Source organism: Anomaloglossus baeobatrachus, chromosome 1, assembly GCF_048569485.1.
Source record: "Anomaloglossus baeobatrachus isolate aAnoBae1 chromosome 1, aAnoBae1.hap1, whole genome shotgun sequence".
Classification (NCBI taxonomy): Eukaryota; Metazoa; Chordata; class Amphibia; order Anura; family Aromobatidae; genus Anomaloglossus; species Anomaloglossus baeobatrachus.
In genome coordinates this window covers 360,800,211-360,822,786 of record NC_134353.1, presented here as the reverse complement: position 1 = coordinate 360,822,786, position 22,576 = coordinate 360,800,211, and the positions used below count along the sequence as shown (strand labels likewise).

At 49.5% G+C, this 22,576-nt stretch overlaps 1 protein-coding gene across 3 annotated transcripts in view; it reads left to right on the top strand.

Moving 5' to 3' along the window:
- The window catches only part of LOC142292855 (GRAM domain-containing protein 2B-like), a 182,030-nt gene that overhangs the window by 126,990 nt on the left and 32,464 nt on the right, over nucleotides 1-22,576 (top strand). For 2 of the 3 annotated variants that reach the window (XM_075337795.1, XM_075337796.1), the window contains exons 6-10: nucleotides 3,711-3,809; nucleotides 11,853-11,924; nucleotides 13,703-13,786; nucleotides 20,142-20,213; nucleotides 21,258-21,330. In XM_075337795.1, coding sequence (XP_075193910.1) covers nucleotides 3,711-3,809; nucleotides 11,853-11,924; nucleotides 13,703-13,786; nucleotides 20,142-20,213; nucleotides 21,258-21,330 — 400 coding nt within the window. The remainder of the gene's footprint in view (nucleotides 1-3,710; nucleotides 3,810-11,852; nucleotides 11,925-13,702; nucleotides 13,787-20,141; nucleotides 20,214-21,257; nucleotides 21,331-22,576) is intronic. The other variant, XM_075337797.1, reaches the window with a different exon arrangement.

Below are 22,576 nucleotides of genomic sequence, written 5' to 3'. Positions count from 1 at the left end.
CAGCAGCGACGTGCAAGCGACGCTGCGCTTGCACGGAGCTGCCGTCTGGAAGCTGCGGAGACTGGTAATAAAGGTAAACATCGGGTATGGTTACCCGATGTTTACATTAGTTACCAGCGCACAGCTGTGTGTGCAGGGAGCAGGGAGCCGCGCACACTGAGCGCTGGCTCCTTGCTCTCCTACCATAGCTACAGTACACATCGGGTTAATTAACCCGATGTGTAATGCAGCTACATGTGCAGAGAGCAGGGAGCCGCGCACACTGCTTAGCGCTGGCTCCTTGCTCTCCTAGCTGCTGTACACATCGGGTTAATTAACCCGATGTGTACAGCAGCTACATGTGCAGAGAGCCGGAGCCGGCAGCACAGGCAGCGTGAGAGCTGCAGAGGCTCGTAACTAAGGTAAATATCGGGTAACCACCTTGGTTACCCGATGTTTATCTTGGATACAGCTTACCTCAGCTGTCAGACGCCGGCTCCTGCTCCCTGCTCGCTTCATTTGTCGCTCTCTCGCTGTCACACACAGCGATCTGTGTGTCACAGCAGGAGAGCGGCTTTGAAGAAAACGAACCAGGGCTGTGTGTAACGAGCAGCGATCTCGCAGCAGGGGCCAGATCGCTGCTCATTGTCACACACAGCGAGATCGCTAATGAGGTCACTGCTGCGCCACAAAAAGCGTGACTCAGCAGCGATCTCGGCAGAGAGCTCGCTGTGTGTGAAGCACCCCTTAGAGACTGTAACCACACTAATGATCTTATGACGCAGTGCTGCATTAGTGCAAAGAGCATGATCTTGCTCTTTCATAGCAAAGAGGGTTGTGGAGGATTCCAAGATGGCACTCTTTATGTTTGAATCCCATATCCCAAAAGTTGGACCTGACTTTGGCCAGAAAGTTAAGCTCTTTATGGGGATATCAGGACTTTTTTTTTTTTTTTTTTGTTAATGGGCTCTATTTAGATAATTCACCAGTTAGAGGTTGCTTACACTTTTTTCTTTAAAAAAAAAAGAAAAAAAAAGTCTCAAACAAGACATGACAGGGGGCAAGGGCTGCACTCACTTCTCTGCAGCATCTATTACCCCTTCTGGAACAGGATGTCCTCAGACGGTAATGCTACACTTACTTACTATAGTGTCTTGCATCGCTGCCCTCTGATGTCTTGGTTCCATGGCGCTGTGTGTGACACTCCTGGCTGCGCCACAAGCTCGGCTTACTCTGGACGGGCGTGACTAAGTTGCTTCCTAATATTCACTAGAGCCTCTGATGCTGAGTATAGGCTTGGTCCACAGGTGGTACTCCAGGGCAGTCCCTCGGTCAGGATGCAGGAAACATACAAAGCAACACCCGGAGGCATGGTCACAATGGGCAGAACCGGGATGGGACAAATGGCACAGGTACAGAAACCCGAGGCAATGACAGTAGCGATCAGGACAAGTGGGACGCAAGCCAGGAGAGGTCACAATAAGCAAGCCAGGGCAAAAAACAGGACAGCCTAAACGGATGGACCAAACACAGCGCTCTGAAACACAAAACAAGATTGTACTATCAGACACCTGTGTGGACAGAGGAGCTGCCTGATATACTAAGTACTGACAGGGCATTGGCCGGGGAATAAATACTCTGCAGGACACAGGAATACAAATTCCTGGAGAGTCTGGCCGTGCATTCCTATAGCCAGTAGGAGATTCAACAGGGAGAGTTGAATGAGAAATCTCAGCAAGCTGGCTAGTCACAAGACGTTGCCTGCAGTAAGTATGACCGTGCACGTGCAGCTCACAGGCATGACACTGTGGGAGAGGTGTGTCCAGCGCCAATTCTCTGCTTCTGTTTCCTCATTCGCAGGTTCTAGCTGTTAAACTATCATATTTTTCGTTTTGTAAGACGCATCGGATTATAAAACGCACCCCAAATTTGAAGAAACAAAGGTAAAAAAAAATAAAAATATGGGGTCGGTTTTATAATCCGGTGGTGTCTAACCAGGTAGAGAAGGCAGCAGTGGAGTGGGGGGAGGGGGGGGTCACAGGAGGCAGGGGATGTATTGGAGTACTGTGAGTGGTACGGAGGGGAGCCCAGATACTCACTGCGTGCGCTGCTCTGTGATAGGGGCTGGTGACGCGGCTCTGCTGTGTGCGGGGCTGGTGACGCGGCTCTGCTGTGTGTGGGGCTGGTGACTCGGCTCTGCTCCGTGCGGGGTGCGGTGAGGCACCGATCATTCAGAAGATGTCTGTGATGGGCGGTGAGGGCTTCAAATAATGGCAGCCGGATTCTGTGCGTGTGCAGTTGAGAGCTTGAGCTGAGAGCTCCATATGCGCACGCGCTGACTCTAGGCACCATTATTTGAAGCCCCGACTGCCGACATCTTCAGAATGATCGCCTGCCGCACAGAGCAGCCCCATGTAGAGCAGAGCCCCGCTGCACAGAGCCGTGCCATCCGACGCACGGACCAGCACCACACAGAGCCGCGCCAGCAGCACACTGCATAGCTCTACCCCTGCCTCTTTTCACCCCTATCCACCACCCCCCGGTAAGCTATATTCGGATTTTAAGACGCACCTCTCATTTTGCTCCCAAATTTCTGGGAAGAAAAGTGTGTCTTATATTTTGAAAAATACAGTAGATAGAAGCTATAAGTGACACCAGCGAAGCCCCACAGATTCTAGCACCTCCCCCCTGACTATTTGTTTTGAGAGTGGTGAAAGAAGCGGTGGGGTGGCACTAGTGTCACTCAATGCTTCTATCTCTACCACCTGATGATGATGTCTTATTTCACTGTTAGAGGATTCAGCGGCGACGATAGCAGCAGAGTGATGGCACTGCACTGGCCTTTCTCACAGTTTCTATCACCATCGGTCCAGGAAATCTTCAGAAAGCGGCAATTCAAGAAACTGTAGTATTAGCTGCAGCGTTGACCCCCCTGATGACTCCCTGTTCCATGAGGGGCATGGAAAAGTGAGTGCAGCTCCAGCCTCCTGTGATGTCCTGGTTGAGACTCCTCTCAAACAAAATGTAGGGTAGTTTAAAACAAACACATTTAGGGATCTGCTTGAAAGGGAGAAATGTAAGGTTGTTTATAATAAAACTAATTACTAAAGTAATTGGAGTATAAAGATCTTTAGAAAGGACATTTTAGTTAATGGACTACCCCTTTAAATCGGGCAGCCTCAGACTAGTGATGAGTTCTCTTTGTTATTGTGGTACCGCATAATAAATCCTTCCGCAAAATTAGGTACTTTACTGAACGGATTGACCACTCTTGTTGTTGCAGCTTTCCTCACGATTGACCAGCCCTTCTGTCCATATTTTTGGTTACTGGAGAAGCATGTAACCAGATCAGTCCATCAGTGTTGTCTAATCTTAAAACCTCACATGGGAAATCTGCTTTTCGTCAAGGGGAGGCTGAAGGTCTGGTCATATGCTTCTTCATCAGCAGCCATTACATAGACAGAAGTGCTGCTTTAATTACATTTTATATGTACAATGAGAAATACTTTGCTCAGGTGAGTTATATTTCATAGATAACTTGAATTTCTAAACACCAATGTTTGTCTCCAGCAGCAAAGACCTTCATGTGATTTGTGCCTGAGTTTACATACGTCTAGTAGGGTTGCTTACATGCATTCATAATTGAGCAAATATATGCAGAACACTTTCTACTGTGTGAATCCCATAGCATTTTCATTTTATGAACAATTTCCTATTTATTTCATGTACAGGTCTTGATTCCTGTCAGTTCAGTGATTATTGTTAAAAAAGCAAATACAGCTTTACTGGTGCCTAATGCATTAAGTGTTCGAACCACTGATGGGGACAAGGTGAGTGCGGCTACAATTGGACTTTAAAGTGGCTATTTATTGTTGGGCACTAATTCATTGTCTGTGGGAATGATGATAAACATTTTATATTGTGGTAAAAAATGTCATCTACAAATGTACCCCGAGGGTCCTAATATACCAAAGGACCAATGGAAGCCAAGAGAAGAGGTGACCGCACCCCTGCATTGCTCTCTGTGTTTGGGAAAGACTGTCGGTGTTCTACATTATGGGCTGCCACAGGAAGCTGTCCTTGGACTATAAGGCTATGTGCGCACGTAGCATTCTGTCCCTGCATGAATTTCTGCAGCGATTTGAACAGCTCACGTGCACTTCAAATCGCTGCAGAAAGAGTCCGTAATGAAAAAAAACAAAAAGCTGATTCCATGCGCTCTGAGTGCAGCCCCTGCCATAGACAGAGCGGGGACTGCATGCAGAGCGCACAGAATAAGTGACATGTCACTTCTTAGAACGCGCGCTTCGGGCAGCAGCCGAAGCGCTGCGCTCTAATACGCCACGTGCGCACGTCTCCTGCATAATCTTAATAGATTGCGCTGGGGACGCAGGACGCATGCAGTTACGCTGCGGTGCAGATTGCAGCGTAACTGCATGCAAATACGCAACGTGCGCACATAGCCTAACATGCACACTTTTCTTTTCTTTTTGTTAAAGTGTGGTTTTTTTGTTTTTTTTTAATATGCGGTAACTTAGGACTTTATTAAGCCAAGGTGGCATTTTATCCCTGGAAGCTAGGGCCTCTTTCAGGCAAACCTAGTGTGTGCAAATCAAATAAAATACCATAGAGTGCTTATAGAGGCAGGATACAATCACCTAGTGAATAAATATATACATCCTCTTATGTGCCATAATGAAATCCATTTATATGTACTGCAATGGCCACAAAAGGTGCCTACGTGGTTAATTAATAATAGCATGTGAGGGATGTTATAAGCAGCGCATCTAATGATTAATACAGCCTACCATTAAATTCTATAATCTTATATAATATCCATCACATCTTATTAATAATTTAACCAAACCTGTGTGCAGTTTTTATGGATACCAGCTTTAGTAACTGGCATTGCCCGGGATAGTAACGAAGTGTCTGTATCTCTTTCTCCTTCTCTACCTGTCTGTGTCTGTCTGTCTGTCTCTCCCTGTCTCATATTACGTCACGCATAAGCTTCTTATACTAAGATTGTCCTTTGTTGCCTAAAGCAACCAATGAGAGCTCCTATTAATAAACTGTAGCTCCAAGCTCCATTGACTCTAATGTAAGCAGGTCTTTTGGTGAATAACTGTAAGGCTATGTTCACACTAGAAAAACCGATTTCTTTGTCGCTCCATTGGGAGACCCAGACAAATGACAAATGGTGTATAGGCTATGCCTCCGGAGGCCGCACAAAGTATTACACTAAAAGTGTAAAGCCCCTCCCCTTCTGCCTATACACCTCCCGTGCTCCCACGGGCTCCTCAGTTTTTATGCTTTGTGCGAAGGAGGCAGACATGCACGCACAGCTCCACAGATTGGTCAGCAGCAGCTGCTGACTATGTCGGATGGAAGAAAAGTGGGCCCATATAGGGCTCCCAGCATGCTCCCTTCTCACCCCACTCTTGTCGGCGGTGTTGTTAAGGTTGAGGTATCCATTGCGGGTACGGAGGCTGGAGCCCACATGCTGTTTTCCTTCCCCATCCCCCTTAGGGCTCTGGGTGAAGTGGGATCCTATCGGTCTCCAGGCACTGAGACCGTGCTTCATCCACAACTCCTGAGGAGCCTGCTGGATAGGAGCCGGGTATCGTTCAGGGACATGGCCCTGCTACTTTAAGGTACTCTGTGTCCCCGTGGGGACCGCGCACAGCAACACTCCAGCATTGCTGGGTGTGCTAGTGCACCGGGGACCGCGGCGCTGACCGCGTTTGTGCCATTATACACTGCAGCGTCGCTGAGTGTGTTTGTGTATGGGGACTACCGCGCTGACCGCCGCTGCCATTGTTTTTACTGAGGCGCGGCTGGGACTGTTAGTGCGCCGGGGACTCTGCGCCGGCCGCGCTTATACGGCGGCCGCGCTTATAACTCGAGTCCCCGGCTTTTGGGCCTAGTCTCTCTCTCTTCCCGCCCCCAGCCCTGCCAGTCAGGGGAAGGGCGGGACGCTGTACAGCACGGCAGCACTGAGGGCTGGAGCATGCTTTGCATACTCCACCCCCCTCCCTGTGCACAGTGAGGCACCAGCTCCCGCACTTTCTGGGTCACGCCCACGGCTCCCTCCTCTCCTCAGGACGCCGGCAGCCATTCCTGTCAGCTCCTAGGACGCTGCAGAGGGGAGACAAACTCTGGGGGACCCAGGCAGGGATTCTGGTGGCCACACAACCGCTTTAAGCGGGCGGTAAGCAGCACCTGAGGTGCTGGCCCCACTTGTGCAGAAGTGTGATTATAGTTTATATGTTTACAGGCTATACTTTACACTGTATGGTGCACAGTTGATTTCTGGCTATATACCCTGTTGTGTTGCTCAAAGGAGACAACAATATGGCGCCCACAAGAAGCAGGGGTGCCAAAACACAGGCTTACTATGCTGCCTGCGCCGCATGTACAACCTCGCTACCGGCAGGTTCCACTGACCCTCATTGTATGCACTGTTCGGCCCCTGTGGCACTTACTCAGCCGGAGCCTCTGCTAAGGGGGGCCCAGGGGGAACAACCAGCTAACACTGTCCAGGTGACAGGGACAGAGTTTGCAGTTTTTACTGACAGACTTTCTGAGACTATGGCTAAAATACTAGAAGCTTTGCAGTCCAGACCGGTATCTCAGACCATGGGCACTATGGAATCACTGCCCCCTAGTCCCCCTCAGTTGGAACAACAATGTCTCCCCGGGGTGTTTCATAGATCCCAGGGTGAGGTCTCTGACACGGACCGCAGTCCCAGACCGCCTAAGCGAGCTCGCTTGGAAATCCCCTCGACCTCATCACATTGTTCAGGGTCTCAGAGAGATGACTCTCTGTATGATGAAGCGGAGGTAGCTTATCAGGATTCTGATCCTGAGGCCGCTCTCAACCTTGATACTCCTGATGGGGACGCCATAGTGAATGATCTTATTGCGTCCATAAATAAGATGTTGGATATTTCTCCCTCAGCTCCTCCAGCAGAGGAGTCAGCTTCTCAGCAGGAGAAGTTCCGTTTCAGGTTCCCCAAGCGTACATTGAGTACGTTTCTGGATCACTCTGACTTCAGAGAGGCAGTCCAGAAACACCGAGCTTGTCCAGATAAGCGTTTTTCCAAGCGCCTTAAGGATACACGTTATCCCTTCCCCCCTGACGTTGTCAAGGGCTGGGCTCAGTGTCCCAAGGTGGATCCTCCAGTCTCCAGACTGGCGGCTAGATCCATAGTTGCAGTTGAAGATGGGGCTTCACTCAAGGATGCCACTGCCAGACAGATGGAGCTCTGGTTGAAATCCATCTATGAGGCTATCGGCGCGTCTTTCGCTCCAGCATTCGCAGCAGTATGGGCACTCCAAGCTATCTCAGCGGGTCAAGCCCAAATTGACGCACTCACACGTACGTCTGCGCCGCAAGTGGCTTCCATAACCTCTCAAACGTCGGCATTTGCGTCCTACGCTATTAATGCTATCCTGGACTCTGCGAGCCGTACGGCGGTTGCAGCCGACAATTCGGTGGCATTACGCAGGGCCTTGTGGCTACGGGAATGGAAGGCAGATTCGATTGCCAAAAAGTGCTTAATCGGTTTGCCATTTTCTGGCGACCGTTTGTTTGGTGAGAGATTGGATGAAATCATAAAACAATCCAAGGGAAAGGAAACTTCCTTACCCCAGGCCAAACCAAAATTACCCCAACAGAGGAGGGGACAGTCGAGGTTTCGGTCCTTTCGGGGTACGGGCAGAGCCCAATTCTCCTCGTCCAAAAGGCCTCAGAAGGATCAGAGGAACTCCGATTCATGGCGGTCTAAGTCACGCCCTAAAAAGACCGCCGGAGGTGCCGCTACCAAGGCGGCTTCCTCATGACTTTCGGCCTCCTCACACCGCATCCTCGGTCGGTGGCAGGCTCTCCCGCTTTTGCGACACCTGGCTGCCACAGGTAAAAGACCGATGGGTGAGAGACATTCTGTCTCACGGTTACAGGATAGAGTTCAGCTCTCGTCCTCCGACTCGATTCTTCAGAACATCTCCGCCTCCCGAGCGAGCCGATGCTCTTCTGCAGGCGTTGGACACTCTGAAGGTAGAAGGAGTGGTGATCCCTGTTCCTCTTCAGCAACAGGGTCACGGTTTTTACTCCAACCTGTTTGTGGTTCCAAAGAAGGACGGGTCTTTCCGTCCTGTCCTGGACCTAAAACTGCTCAACAAACACGTAAAGACCAGGCGGTTCCGGATGGAATCCCTCCGCTCCGTCATCGCCTCAATGTTCCAAGGAGATTTCCTTGCATCGATCGATATCAAAGATGCTTATCTTCACGTTCCGATTGCTCCAGAGCATCAGCGCTTCCTGCGCTTCGCCATAGGAGACGAACATCTCCAGTTCGTGGCACTGCCGTTCGGCCTGGCGACAGCCCCCCGGGTTTTCACCAAGGTCATGGCTACAGTAGTCGCGGTCCTCCACTGCCAGGGTCACTCGGTGATCCCTTACTTAGACGATCTGCTGGTCAAGGCTCCCTCCCAAGAGGCATGCCAGCACAGCCTCGACGCTACTCTGGAGACTCTCCAGAGTTTCGGGTGGATCATCAATTTTCCAAAGTCAAATCTGACACCGGCCCAATCGCTGACATATCTTGGCATGGAGTTTCATACCCTCTCAGCGATAGTGAAGCTTCCGCTGAACAAGCAGCGTTCACTACAGACGGGGGTGCAATCTCTCCTTCAAGGTCAGTCACACCCCTTGAGGCGCCTCATGCACTTCCTGGGGAAGATGGTGGCAGCAATGGAGGCAGTCCCTTTCGCGCAGTTTCACCTGCGTCCTCTTCAATGGGACATCCTACGCAAATGGGACAGGAAACCGACGTCCCTCGACAGGAACGTCTCCCTCTCTCAGGCAACCAAAGCTTCCCTTCGGTGGTGGCTTCTTCCCACTTCTTTATCGAAGGGGAAATCCTTCCTACCCCCATCCTGGGCGGTGGTCACGACGGACGCGAGTCTGTCAGGGTGGGGAGCAGTTTTTCTCCACCACAGGGCTCAGGGTACGTGGACTCAGCAAGAGTCCTCGCTTCAGATCAATGTTCTGGAGATCAGGGCAGTGTATCTGGCCCTAAAAGCGTTCCAGCAGTGGCTGGAAGGCAAGCAGATCCGAATTCAGTCGGACAATTCCACAGCAGTGGCATACATCAACCACCAAGGCGGGACACGCAGTCGCCAAGCCTTCCAGGAAGTCCGGCGGATTCTACTGTGGGTGGAAGCCACAGCCTCCACCATATCCGCAGTTCACATCCCGGGCGTGGAAAACTGGGAAGCAGACTTTCTCAGTCGCCAGGGCATGGACGCAGGGGAATGGTCCCTTCACCCGGACGTGTTTCAGGAGATATGTTGCCGTTGGGGCATGCCGGACGTCGACCTAATGGCGTCCCGGCACAACAACAAGGTACGTTCATGGCACGGTCTCAAGATCCCAGAGCTCTGGCGGCAGACGCCTTAGTTCAGGATTGGTCGCAGTTTCAGCTCCCTTATGTGTTTCCTCCGCTGGCACTGTTGCCCAGAGTGTTACGCAAGATCAGGGCCGACTGCCGCCGCGTCATCCTCGTCGCTCCAGACTGGCCGAGGAGGTCGTGGTACCCGGATCTGTGGCATCTCACGGTCGGCCAACCGTGGGCACTACCAGACCGACCAGACTTGCTGTCTCAAGGGCCGTTTTTCCATCTGAATTCTGCGGCCCTCAACCTGACTGTGTGGCCATTGAGTCCTGGATCCTAGCGTCTTCAGGATTATCTCAAGAGGTCATTGCCACTATGAGACAGGCTAGGAAACCAACGTCCGCCAAGATCTACCACAGGACGTGGAAAATTTTCCTGTCGTGGTGCCCTGCTCAGGGTTTTTCTCCCTGGCCATTTGCCTTGCCCACTTTTCTGTCCTTCCTTCAATCTGGACTGGAAAAGGGTTTGTCGCTCGGCTCCCTTAAGGGACAAGTCTCAGCGCTCTCTGTGTTTTTCCAGAAGCGCCTAGCCAGACTTCCACAGGTACGCACGTTCCTGCAGGGGGTTTGTCACATCGTCCCTCCTTACAAGCGTCCGTTAGAACCCTGGGATCTGAACAGGGTGCTGATGGTTCTTCAGAAACCACCATTCGAGCCAATGAGGGATATCTCTCTCTCACGCCTTTCGCAGAAGGTGGTTTTCCTAGTAGCAGTCACTTCACTTCGGAGAGTGTCTGAGCTTGCAGCGTTGTCGTGCAAAGCCCCTTTCCTGGTGTTTCACCAGGACAAGGTGGTTCTGCGTCCGGTTCCGGAATTTCTCCCTAAGGTGGTATCCCCCTTTCATCTCAATCAGGATATCTCCTTACCCTCTTTTTGTCCTCATCCAGTTCACCAATGTGAAAAGGATTTGCACTTGTTAGATCTGGTGAGAGCACTCAGACTCTACATTTCTCGTACGGCGCCCCTGCGCCGCTCGGATGCACTCTTTGTCCTTGTCGCTGGCCAGCGTAAAGGGTCACAGGCTTCCAAATCAACCCTGGCTCGGTGGATCAAGGAACCAATTCTCGAAGCTTACCGTTCTGCTGGGCTTCCGGTTCCCTCAGGGCTGAAGGCCCATTCTACCAGAGCCGTGGGTGCGTCCTGGGCTTTGAGGCACCAGGCTACGGCTCAGCAGGTGTGTCAGGCGGCTACCTGGTCGAGCCTGCACACTTTCACGAAACACTATCAGGTGCATACCTATGCTTCGGCGGATGCCAGCCTAGGTAGACGAGTCCTTCAGGCGGCGGTTGCCCACCTGTAGGAAGGGGCCGTTTTACGGCTCTATTACGAGGTATTATTTTACCCACCCAGGGACTGCTTTTGGACGTCCCATTTGTCTGGGTCTCCCAATGGAGCGACAAAGAAGAAGGGAATTTTGTTTACTTACCGTAAATTCCTTTTCTTCTAGCTCCAATTGGGAGACCCAGCACTTGCCCCTGTTTTTTTGTGTACACATGTTGTTCATGTTGAATGGTTTCAGTTCTCCGATATTCCTTCGGATTGAATTTACTTTAAACCAGTTTATAATTTTTTTCCTCCTTCTTGCTTTTGCACCAAAACTGAGGAGCCCGTGGGAGCACGGGGGGTGTATAGGCAGAAGGGGAGGGGCTTTACACTTTTAGTGTAATACTTTGTGCGGCCTCCGGAGGCATAGCCTATACACCATTTGTCATTTGTCTGGGTCTCCCAATTGGAGCTAGAAGAAAAGGAATTTACGGTAAGTAAACAAAATTCCCTTCTTTTCTTAAGAAATTTCTTAAGAGTGAAGGATTAGTGCACCTGCGTTTTTGCCGCGTTTTCGGTGCGTTTTTACCGCTGGTTGCTCCCTGCGTTATTGTGCCAATTATCTATGGCAAATAACGCAGTTAGCTGCAGAAAAGAAGTGACATGCTCATTCTTTTTCTTAAGAAAATCTACTGAAAGAATTTTCTTAAGAAAAAAACGCAGTGTGCGCACAGCTAATTTTTTTTGCCATAGGTTTTGCTGGGGAATGTCTGCAGAAAGGTTACAAGAATTTCTCAAGAAATTTCTGCAGCAAAAACGGACCAAAAACGCAGGTAAAAAACGCAGTGTGTGAACATAGCCTAAAGCTGCAGGGTTAAATTTTCCTCTCAAAACATAGTCTATGACGTTCCCAGAGTCAAATGATGTGTCTGTTCAAAATTTTGTAACCATAAATGCAACGGTGCGGATTCCTTTAGTGGACACACACACACACACACACACACACACACACACATTGATATATAAGATTTCACAGCCAACAATATTGTATATTGACATGTATTGATTTTACACATGATAAATGATTTCCATGCAGCATCAAACTTGTCAAATATTTTAATGTTTAAATGTATTTCCATTATTTTCCTCCCAGTATCTGTTTGGGTCTCTGCGGAACAGAGAGCTGTGTTACCATGCTGTTCGCTCTGTGTGCAGTAATCTTCAGGTAAGTCTTGTGACATATGCAGCAGGATGAAAAAAATATAATAGCAATGCTTTGGGTTCAGCAGTTGAAGGAAAACGTGCTTCCTCTAGAGACCTCTATAGGAAGGATCCAGGAAAAGTCAGTAGATGGAAGTAATTTATTTCTACGTGTTTGAAAGCCTTTTTGCATCTTCAGGAAAAAACACATTTCTACACCAGAAGGCTTTGAAATGCATAGAAATAAACTGCTTCATCTACTGCTGTTTCCTGGATCCTTAATATAGAGGTCTCTTCATGGCAGAGCAGCGTAAGCACGTTTTCCTTCAATTGCTGATTTATTTATTTTTTGTACTTCTGCGTACATCGTATATCTGCAGCAGCCCTACCCTCTATATATGCTCATATTGTTGTGTCCTACACAACTCACACAGGTGAACAAATCCAGTTGACTACTATACCTTGCCAATCAAATAAGACCCCATTGCGCGTTTCTATCCACAGCGTTGTGTTCAGCCAATGCTTTGGGTTCACACAAGCATATGATATGGTGTGTTTGTTTACAGCAATGCTTGGTCTGACCATGGGTCACCTGACCTGAATTAACAGCCTCCCATATGTCTGACCTCAACTAACAGCCTCACTTATGTGTATGAGGTTTGTTTGTTTGTTTGTTTGTTTGTTTGTTTGTCAGGAGGCTTGCAGTCAGTCCATGCATTGCGGTCTGTTCATGGACCGTGAAATCAGGGCAGATTAAGAGTAGAAAAGGCCACGGGCAGTTTAGAGGGCATGGTCCCCCAGTACCTTAGTATTGTGACTTGTCACTTGATTCCATTGAGAGATCATGTGGTGGATCCTAATGCACATATGCTTTGGTGTACATCTGAAGAGGCAAAAGGACAGAAACCAGGTAAAAAAAAAATTATGTACCGCACTATGCATAATAGAGGATACTATGTAATTAGAAACTATCCTATATGTAATAAGATGACACTATATAGTATGGGATGGTACTAGATGTAACGAGAGGATGCTATTTAATACTTGATGTGGCACGATAAATAACAAGAGGACGCTAGATAATGGGGGTGGCGCTATCCATAACAAGTGGGAATGATATGTAATAAGGGGCGGCACTATATATAACAGGGGATACTACCGGTATATAATATGGGAAGGATTGCTCAGTGCATATCGTTTAATAGCATGCTTAAACAGACGAGCTACAATAAACGACTGCCAATCGGTAATAGTCTCCCAATTTGTGGTAGTCTCCCATCCCTTATTTCTCTTTGCTCGCTTTCCATTATAGTTTATTGGAAATACCTCCAGTCCTTAATTTAGGGAGGGAAGCATGCTTGGGACTAAAATGGGTCGAAAATAAAGTACAAATATTTGTAATAACAAACAAAATTGAAAAGTGGATAATATAATTTAGATTAGTATTTCTACATTGTAGCTTCTGCTCATATTCTCTGAAAGGGATTTTGTCACCAGGTTTTTGCTGCCCCATCTGAGAGTAGCATGAGTTATAGGCAGAGACCCTGATTTCAGCGAGGTATTACTGGGCTACTTGCTGTAGTTCTGATTAAAACCACTGTGTTTTCTGCTGCAGAACTCTCTGAATGCTGGGCCTTGTATAACCTCACCCACACCACTAATTGACAGCTTTCTGTGAACACTATGCATAGGCAGAAAACTGCCAATTTGTGATGGGGTGGGGTTATATTGTGCTCCTGAATTAATAATACATGGTAGCAGACTACTAGTCCTCTAGTGATAAAATCACTGTTTTATCCACAGATTATCAAAGCTACAACAAGCAGTCCAGTAAGTGACACATCGCTGGAATCTGAGTCATGGTCTCTACAATATGCTGCTCTCAGAGTAGGTGGCAAAAATGTGGTGACAGGTTCCCTTAAAATGCTTAACAATATTACTTTATAGAAGAATACTTCCAAATATACCGCCTATCAATGTATATGACATTTTATTATGAAAAAAATATATATATATTTTCTTTGTCGCTCCATTGGGAGACCCAGACAATTGGGTGTATAGGCTATGCCTCCGGAGGCCGCACAAAGTATTACACTTAAAAGTGTTAAGCCCCCTCCCCTTCTGCCTATACACCCCCCGTGCTCCCACGGGCTCCTCAGTTTTTTGCTTTGTGCGAAGGAGGTCAGACACGCACGCACAGCTCCACAGATTGGTCAGCAGCAGCTGCTGACCATGTCGGATGGAAGAAAAGTGGGCCCATATAGGGCCCCCAGCATGCTCCCTTCTCACCCCACTCTTGTCGGTGGTGTTGTAAGGTTGAGGTATCCATTGCGGGTACGGAGGCTGGAGCCCACATGCTGTTTTTCCTTCCCCATCCCCCTTAGGGCTCTGGTGGAAGTGGGATCCTATCGGTCTCCAGGCACTGAGACCGCGCTTCATCCACAACTCCTGTGGAGCCTGCTGGATAGGAGCCGGGTATCGTTCAGGGACATGGCCCTGCTACTTGGAGGTACTCTGTATCCCGGTGGGGACCGCGCACAGCAACACTCCAGCTTTGCTGGGTGTGCTAGTGCACCGGGGACCACGGCGCTGACCGGGTTAATATGTGCCATTACACACTCAGCGTTGCTGAGTGTGTTTATGTATAGGGACAGCCGCACTGACCGCCGCTGCCATGGAAACACTGCGGCGCGGCTGGGACTTGTAGTGCTTTTTGCGGCCTAGTTTCCTTTCCTCCCGCCCACAGCCCTGACAGGCAGGGGAAGGGCGGGACGCTGCACAGAACGAGCAGCACTGAGGGCTGGAGCATGCTTTGCATACTCCACCCCCCTCACTGTGCACAGTGCGGGCACCAGTTCCCGCACTTTCTGGGTCACGCCCACGGCTCCCTCCTCTCCTCAGGACGCCGGCAGCCATTCCTGTCAGCTCCTCGGACGCAGCAGAGGGGGACAAAGTCTGGGAGACCCAGGCAGGGACTCTGGTGGCCTCACAACCGCTTTAGGCGGGTGGTAAGCAGCACCTGTGGTGCTAGCCCCATTGTGCAGTAGTGTAACATTATATGTGTATGGTATATATGTTTTACACTGTATGGTGCACAGTTGATTTCTGGCTATATACCCTATTGTGTTACTCAGGGAAGATAATAGCATGGCGCCCACGAAAGGCAGGGGTGCCAAAACACAGGCTTATTATGTTGCCTGTGCCGCATGTACGACCCCGCTACCGGCAGGTTCCACTGACCCTCATTGTGTGCACTGTTCGGCCCCTGTGGCACTTACTCAGCCGGCGCCTCTGCTAAGAGGGGCCCAGGGGGAGCCACCTGCTAACACAGTTCAGGTGACGGGGACGGAGTTTGCAAAACTCTCTGAGACTATGGCTAAGATACTAGAAGCCTTGCAGTCCAGGCCGGTATCTCAGCACAGGGACTCTGTTGAATCTTTGTTCCCTGGCCCACCTCAGCTGGACCAACAATGTCCTCCCGGGGTATCTCATGGATCCCAGGCTGAGGGTTCTGACACAGACCCCAGCCCCAGACCGACTAAGCGAGCTCGCTTAGATTTTCCCTCGACATCATCATATTGTGCAGGGTCTCAGAGGGGGGAATCTCTGGTTGATGATGCGGAGACAGCTGATCAGAATTCTGATCCTGAGGCCGCTCTCAATCTTGATACTCCGGACGGGGACGCCATAGTGAACGACCTTATTGCGTCCATCAATCGTATGTTGGATATTTCTCCCTCAGCTCCTCCGGTGGAGGAGTCAGCTTCTCAGCAGGAGAAATTCCATTTCAGGTTTCCCAAGCGTACACCGAGTATGTTTCTGGACCACTCTGATTTCAGAGAGGCAGTCCAGAATCACCATGCTTGTCCAGATAAGCGTTTTTCTAAGCGCCTTAAGGATACACGTTATCCTTTTCCCCCTGACGTGGTCAAAAGTTGGGCTCAGTGTCCCAAAGTGGATCCTCCAATCTCCAGACTGGCAGCTAGATCCATACTTGCAGTGGAAGATGGGGCTTCACTCAAAGATGCCACTGACAGGCAGATGGAGCTCTGGTTGAAATCCATCTATGAAGCTATCGGCGCTTCTTTTGCCCCAGCGTTCGCAGCCGTATGGGCGCTACAAGCTATCTCAGCAGGTCAAGCGCAAATTGACGCAGCCACACGCACGTCTGCGCCACAGGTGGCGTCCATAACCACTCAGACGTCGGCATTTGCGTCTTACGCTATTAATGCTGTCCTGGACTCTGCGAGCCGTACGGCGGTTGCAGCCGCCAATTCGGTGGTACTCCGCAGGGCCTTGTGGCTACGGGAATGGAAGGCAGATTCTGCTTCCAAAAAGCGCTTAACCAGTTTGCCAATTTCTGGCGACCGATTGTTTGGCGAGCGTTTGGATGAAATCATCAAACAATCCAAGGGAAAGGATACATCCTTACCCCAGCCCAAACCGAACATACCCCAACAGAGGAAGGGGCAGTCGAGGTTTCGGTCCTTTCGGGGCGCGGGCAGGTCCCAATTCTCCTCGTCCAAAAGGCCTCAGAAAGATCAAAGGAACTCTGACGCATGGCGGTCTAAGTCACGTCCTAAAAAGGCCACCGGAGGTGCCGCTACCAAAGCGGCTTCCTCATGACTTTCGGCCTCCTCACTCCGCATCTTCGGTCGGTGGCAGGCTCTCCCGCTTTTGCGACGCCTGGCTGCCACGGGTAAAAGACCGTTGGGTGAGAGACATTCTGTCTCACGGTTACAAGATAGAGTTCACCTCTCGTCCCCCGACTCGATTCTTCAGGTCATCCCCGCCTCCCGAGCGAGCCGAGGCTCTTCTGCAGGCGCTGGGCACTCTGAAGGCAGAAGGAGTGGTGGTCCCTGTTCCTCTTCAGCAACAGGGCCACGGTTTTTACTCCAACTTGTTTGTGGTCCCAAAGAAGGACGGGTCTTTCCGTCCTGTCCTGGACCTGAAACTTCTCAACAAACACGTAAAGACCAGGCGGTTCCGGATGGAATCCCTCCGCTCCGTCATCGCCTCAATGTCCCAAGGAGATTTCCTTGCATCGATCGATATCAAAGATGCTTATCTCCACGTACCGATTGCTCCAGAGCACCAGCGCTTCTTGCGCTTCGCCATAGAAAACGAACACCTGCAGTTCGTGGCACTGCCGTTCGGCCTGGCAACAGCCCCACGGGTTTTCACCAAGGTTATGGCTACTGTAGTAGCGGTCCTCCACTCTCAGGGTCACTCGGTGATCCCTTACTTGGACGATCTCCTGATCAAGGCACCCTCTCAAGACGCATGCCAACACAGCCTCGACGCTACCCTGGAGACTCTCCAGAGTTTCGGGTGGATCATCAATTTTCCAAAGTCAAATCTGACACCGGCCCAATCGCTCACATACCTTGGCATGGAGTTTCATACCCTCTCAGCGATAGTGAAGCTTCCGCTGATCAAGCAGCGGTCACTACAGACAGGGGTACAATCTCTCCTTCAAGGCCAGTCACACCCCTTGAGGCGCCTCATGCACTTCCTGGGGAAGATGGTGGCAGCAATGGAGGCAGTTCCTTTCGCGCAGTTTCACCTGCGTCCTCTTCAATGGGACATCCTACGCAAATGGGACAGGAAGCCGACGTCCCTCGACAGGAACGTCTCCCTCTCTCAGGCGACCAAAGCTTCCCTTCTGTGGTGGCTTCTTCCCACTTCATTATCGAAGGGGAAATCCTTCCTACCCCCATCCTGGGAGGTGGTCACGACGGACGCGAGTCTGTCAGGGTGGGGAGCGGTTTTTCTCCACCACAGGGCTCAGGGTACGTGGACCCAGCAAGAGTCCTCGCTTCAGATCAATGTTCTGGAAATACGGGCAGTGTATCTTGCCCTGAAAGCGTTCCAGCAGTGGCTGGAAGGCAAGCAGATCAGAATTCAGTCGGACAATTCCACAGCGGTGGCATACATCAACCACCAAGGTGGCACACGCAGTCGGCAAGCCTTCCAGGAAGTCCGGCGGATTTTGATGTGGGTGGAAGCCACGGCCTCCACCATCTCTGCAGTTCACATTCCAGGCGTGGAAAACTGGGAAGCAGATTATCTCAGTCGCCAGGGCATGGACGCAAGGGAATGGTCCCTTCACCCGGACGTGTTTCAGGAGATCTGTTACCGCCGGGGGGTGCCGGACGTCGACCTCATGGCGTCCCGGCACAACAACAAGGTACGTTCATGGCACGGTCTCAAGATCCCAGAGCTCTGGCGGCAGACGCCTTAGTTCAGGATTGGTCGCAGTTTCAGCTCCCTTATGTGTTTCCTCCGCTGGCACTGTTGCCCAGAGTGTTACGCAAGATCAGGGCCGACTGCCGCCGCGTCATCCTCGTCGCTCCAGACTGGCCGAGGCGGTCGTGGTACCCGGATCTGTGGCATCTCACGGTCGGCCAACCGTGGGCACTACCAGACCGACCAGACTTGCTATCTCAAGGGCCGTTTTTCCATCTGAATTCTGCGGCCCTCAACCTGACTGTGTGGACATTGAGTCCTGGATCCTAGCGTCTTCAGGGTTATCTCAAGACGTCATTGCCACTATGAGACAGGCTAGGAAACCAACGTCCGCCAAGATCTACCACAGGACGTGGAAAATTTTCCTGTCGTGGTGCTCTGCTCAGGGTTTTTCTCCCTGGCCTTTTGCCTTGCCCACTTTTCTGTCCTTCCTTCAATCTGGACTGGAAAAGGGTTTGTCGCTCGGCTCCCTTAAGGGACAAGTCTCAGCGCTCTCTGTGTTTTTCCAGAAGCGCCTAGCCAGACTTCCACAGGTACGCACGTTCCTGCAGGGGGTTTGTCACATCGTTCCTCCTTACAAGCGGCCGTTAGAACCCTGGGATCTGAACAGGGTGCTGCTGGTTCTTCAGAAACCACCATTCGAGCCAATGAGAGATATTTCTCTCTCACGCCTTTCGCAGAAAGTGGTTTTTCTAGTAGCAGTCACTTCACTTCGGAGAGTGTCTGAGCTAGCAGCGCTGTCATGCAAAGCCCCTTTCCTGGTTTTTCACCAGGACAAGGTGGTTCTGCGTCCGGTTCCGGAATTTCTCCCTAAGGTGGTATCCCCCTTTCATCTCAATCAGGATATCTCCTTACCTTCTTTTTGTCCTCATCCAGTTCACCAATGTGAAAAGGATTTGCACTTGTTAGATCTGGTGAGAGCACTCAGACTCTACATTTCTCGTACGGCGCCCCTGCGCCGCTCGGATGCACTTTTTGTCCTTGTCGCTGGCCAGCGTAAAGGGTCACAGGCTTCCAAATCAACCTTGGCTCGGTGGATCAAGGAGCCAATTCTCGAAGCCTACCGTTCGGCTGGGCTTCCGGTTCCCTCAGGGCTGAAGGCCCATTCTACCAGAGCCGTGGGCGCGTCCTGGGCTTTGAGGCACCAGGCTACGGCTCAGCAGGTGTGTCAGGCGGCTACCTGGTCGAGCCTGCACACTTTCACGAAACACTATCAGGTGCATACCTATGCTTCGGCGGATGCCAGCCTAGGTAGACGAGTCCTTCAGGCGGCGGTTGCCCACCTGTAGGAAGAGGCCGTTTTACGGCTCTCTTACGAGGTATTATTTTACCCACCCAGGGACTGCTTTTGGACGTCCCAATTGTCTGGGTCTCCCAATGGAGCGACAAAGAAGAAGGGAATTTTGTTTACTTACCGTAAATTCCTTTTCTTCTAGCTCCAATTGGGAGACCCAGCGCCCGCCCCTGTTTTTTTGTGTACACATGTTGTTCATGTTGAATGGTTTCAGTTCTCCGATATTCCTTCGGATTGAAGTTACTTTAAACCAGTTTATAATTCTTTTTCCTCCTTCTTGCTTTTGCACCAAAACTGAGGAGCCCGTGGGAGCACGGGGGGTGTATAGGCAGAAGGGGAGGGGCTTAACACTTTTAGTGTAATGCTTTGTGCGGCCTCCGGAGGCATAGCCTATACACCCAATTGTCTGGGTCTCCCAATTGGAGCTAGAAGAAAAGGAATTTACGGTAAGTAAACAAAATTCCCTTCTTTCTCTATCTACATATGCTCTTTTTTTTTTTTTTTTTTTTACTATATTCATTTTTATATATTTTTTTTTTTTAATGTTAAAAACAAAATGTAATATTTGTTTAGCCATATAAGAGGATTATCTGATTGTTTACTTAATAAAATATATCACATTTTCATTCACAACGCAATTTGTGTATGTTGCTGCAGTATAATTTATTGCCATCTCTCTGCTTTATTTTTCTGGTGAAGGATGGAAGTAATTGCAACACTCCATCCTCAACTTCAGCAGAACCAAGTTCAGAGCAATGCAGCAAAATTCTGGTAAGGATTTCATAGTGAATGGAAGAGAACTACCGTATTTTTCGAACTATAAGGCGCACTGGATTATAAGGCGCATTAGCAAGGAGAGCCTGCTAAGACACCTAGGTTCATATATAAGCCGCAGCGCATTAAGTTCATGACAGCTGCGAACAGGCCAGGGCTGATCACCGGAGATCACCCTGGCCTGTCTGCAGCTGTCATGAACTGAACTGCAATCGCTGCGGAATCAATCACTCGGCACTCGCGGTACAGTCTAGGCTGCAGTCTGGAGCTCAGGTGAGAGCCCCGGAGTGCACTGCAGGTACCTGAATCCAGACCTGGCATTACTGGAGATTCCTCCGGTAGCCAGTCCGACGCTGCTCTTATATACAGCATTCTAACATGCTGTATATAAGCGCGCAGACCACACTGTAGAACATAAAAAAACTCTTTACTCACCTAAACCTATTGCTCCGCTGCTGGTTGGCTCCGTGGGCGGCGCTCTTCTCTTTGACCGGCGCCTGCTCTTTCGGCCATCTTGCTCCTCTGTCTTCTGAAGCCTGTGTGCATGACGCGTCCACGTCATACACACTCGCCGGCACTGATGTCCTGCGAAGGCACCCATTGATCTGCCCTGCCCGGGGCAGATCAACGTATGGTATTGTAGTGCGCCTGCGCAGGACCTCAGTGCCCGTGAGTGTGTATGACGACGCGTCATGCACACAGTCTTCAGAAGACAGAGGAGCAAGATGGCCGAAAGAAAAGGCGCTGGTCCCGGAGAACAGCGCTGCCCATCTCAGCAACCAGCACCGGAGCGTTCGGTTTAGGTGAGTAAGCATATCTTTTAACAGGAGGCATAATGCTCGCTTGTATTCATATATAAAGGCGCACTGGACTATAAGGCGCACTTTCGATTTCTGAGAAAATCATAGGCTTTTATGTGCGCCTTATAGTCCGAAAAATACGGTAGTTTGGAGATGAATATCATAAGTCTTTGTAAAGATTCTGGCAAAGGTGAAGTTGGTGTCAACACTGTGTAAGTGCTACCTTCTACTTTATTTGCAGAATTCCAGCCATTCTGATCTAGAACAAACACCACATGAATCAGACAGTGCAGAGAACTGTCCCAAAGAAGTGGGTAAGTAAGTGTGATGGACTGGTAATATTTAGCAATGTTTACTTTGCACCTTTTGTAAGATGCACCTAACATTAGTCCACTTACCCCATAACCTCTTCCTGACCATGGGAGTATGACCTGACTGTCAGGAGCTTCCCAACCTTAGATGTACTCCATACATCCTGGTGATTGCAGGGACACAAGCTATGTGCCCCTGCGATCGCCACTGGGGATTCTGCTTATCTGACAGCTGAGCCTCGGCTATCACAGCACCTCTCCCCTCCGATCAGTGCCCCTACCCCGCTCCGATGTAATTGTGCATTCCCGATCGTTGCTATGATGAACCAAGGTAAGGGTCACCAAGTTACGGAAAGTGCCTGGGATTGACCCAGGTGCATGATCCCAGGTGCTTTTGTCCATGTAAAACGGACAGGATAATGCATTGCAATACATTATACCAGTGATCAGGGAACAAAAAGTAATGTCTCAAATAGGGACCAAGTAATAAGGTAAAAAAGAAAAATTATTCCAATAAATATGTATATTTATGTAAAAGAGAAAAAATAACTAAAGTACATATTTGGTATTGCTGCATCCATAGTAACCCGATCTATAGAACTATCATGCAGTTAACCCCTTCAGTGAACATCGTTAAAATAAGTAGCATAATCTTCATTTTCATCATACAGCTGACAGTGGATCAATCGTATAATTTTAAAAATGGTATAGCTGAAAACGTCGTCTTGTCCCTCAGTGAAAAAATAAAAAAAACCTTTCAGAATACAGCAATGTAAACATTTTTTTTCTATCAAATAGTTTTGACCCGAAGAATAACACTATCTTATCACATTTACAACACTGCCAACAGCGTAAAAAAAACCCTATTCCTGAATTGCTGTTTCTTCTTGATTCTGCCTCACAAAAAGCAGAATAGAAAACAATCAAAAAACCTGTAGCCCAAAATGGTACCAATAAAAACTCCAGGTCATCACGCAAAAAGCTAGCCCTAACATGAGTTTGTTTGCAGAAAACTATATAAAACCATAGCCTTCAAAATTTGGTGATGCAAAAAACCTTTGTTAAAAAAAACAACTTTTTTTTTTTTTTTTTTTTTTTTATAGCGTGATAGCAGCCAAACCTCAAAAAACTATATATATCTGGTATAGCTATAATCGTACTGACATGAATAATAAAGGTGCCTAATTACTTATACCACAAGGTGAATTGCAAAAAAAAGTAAGCCAATTCTTCAAGTGCTGTTGATTTG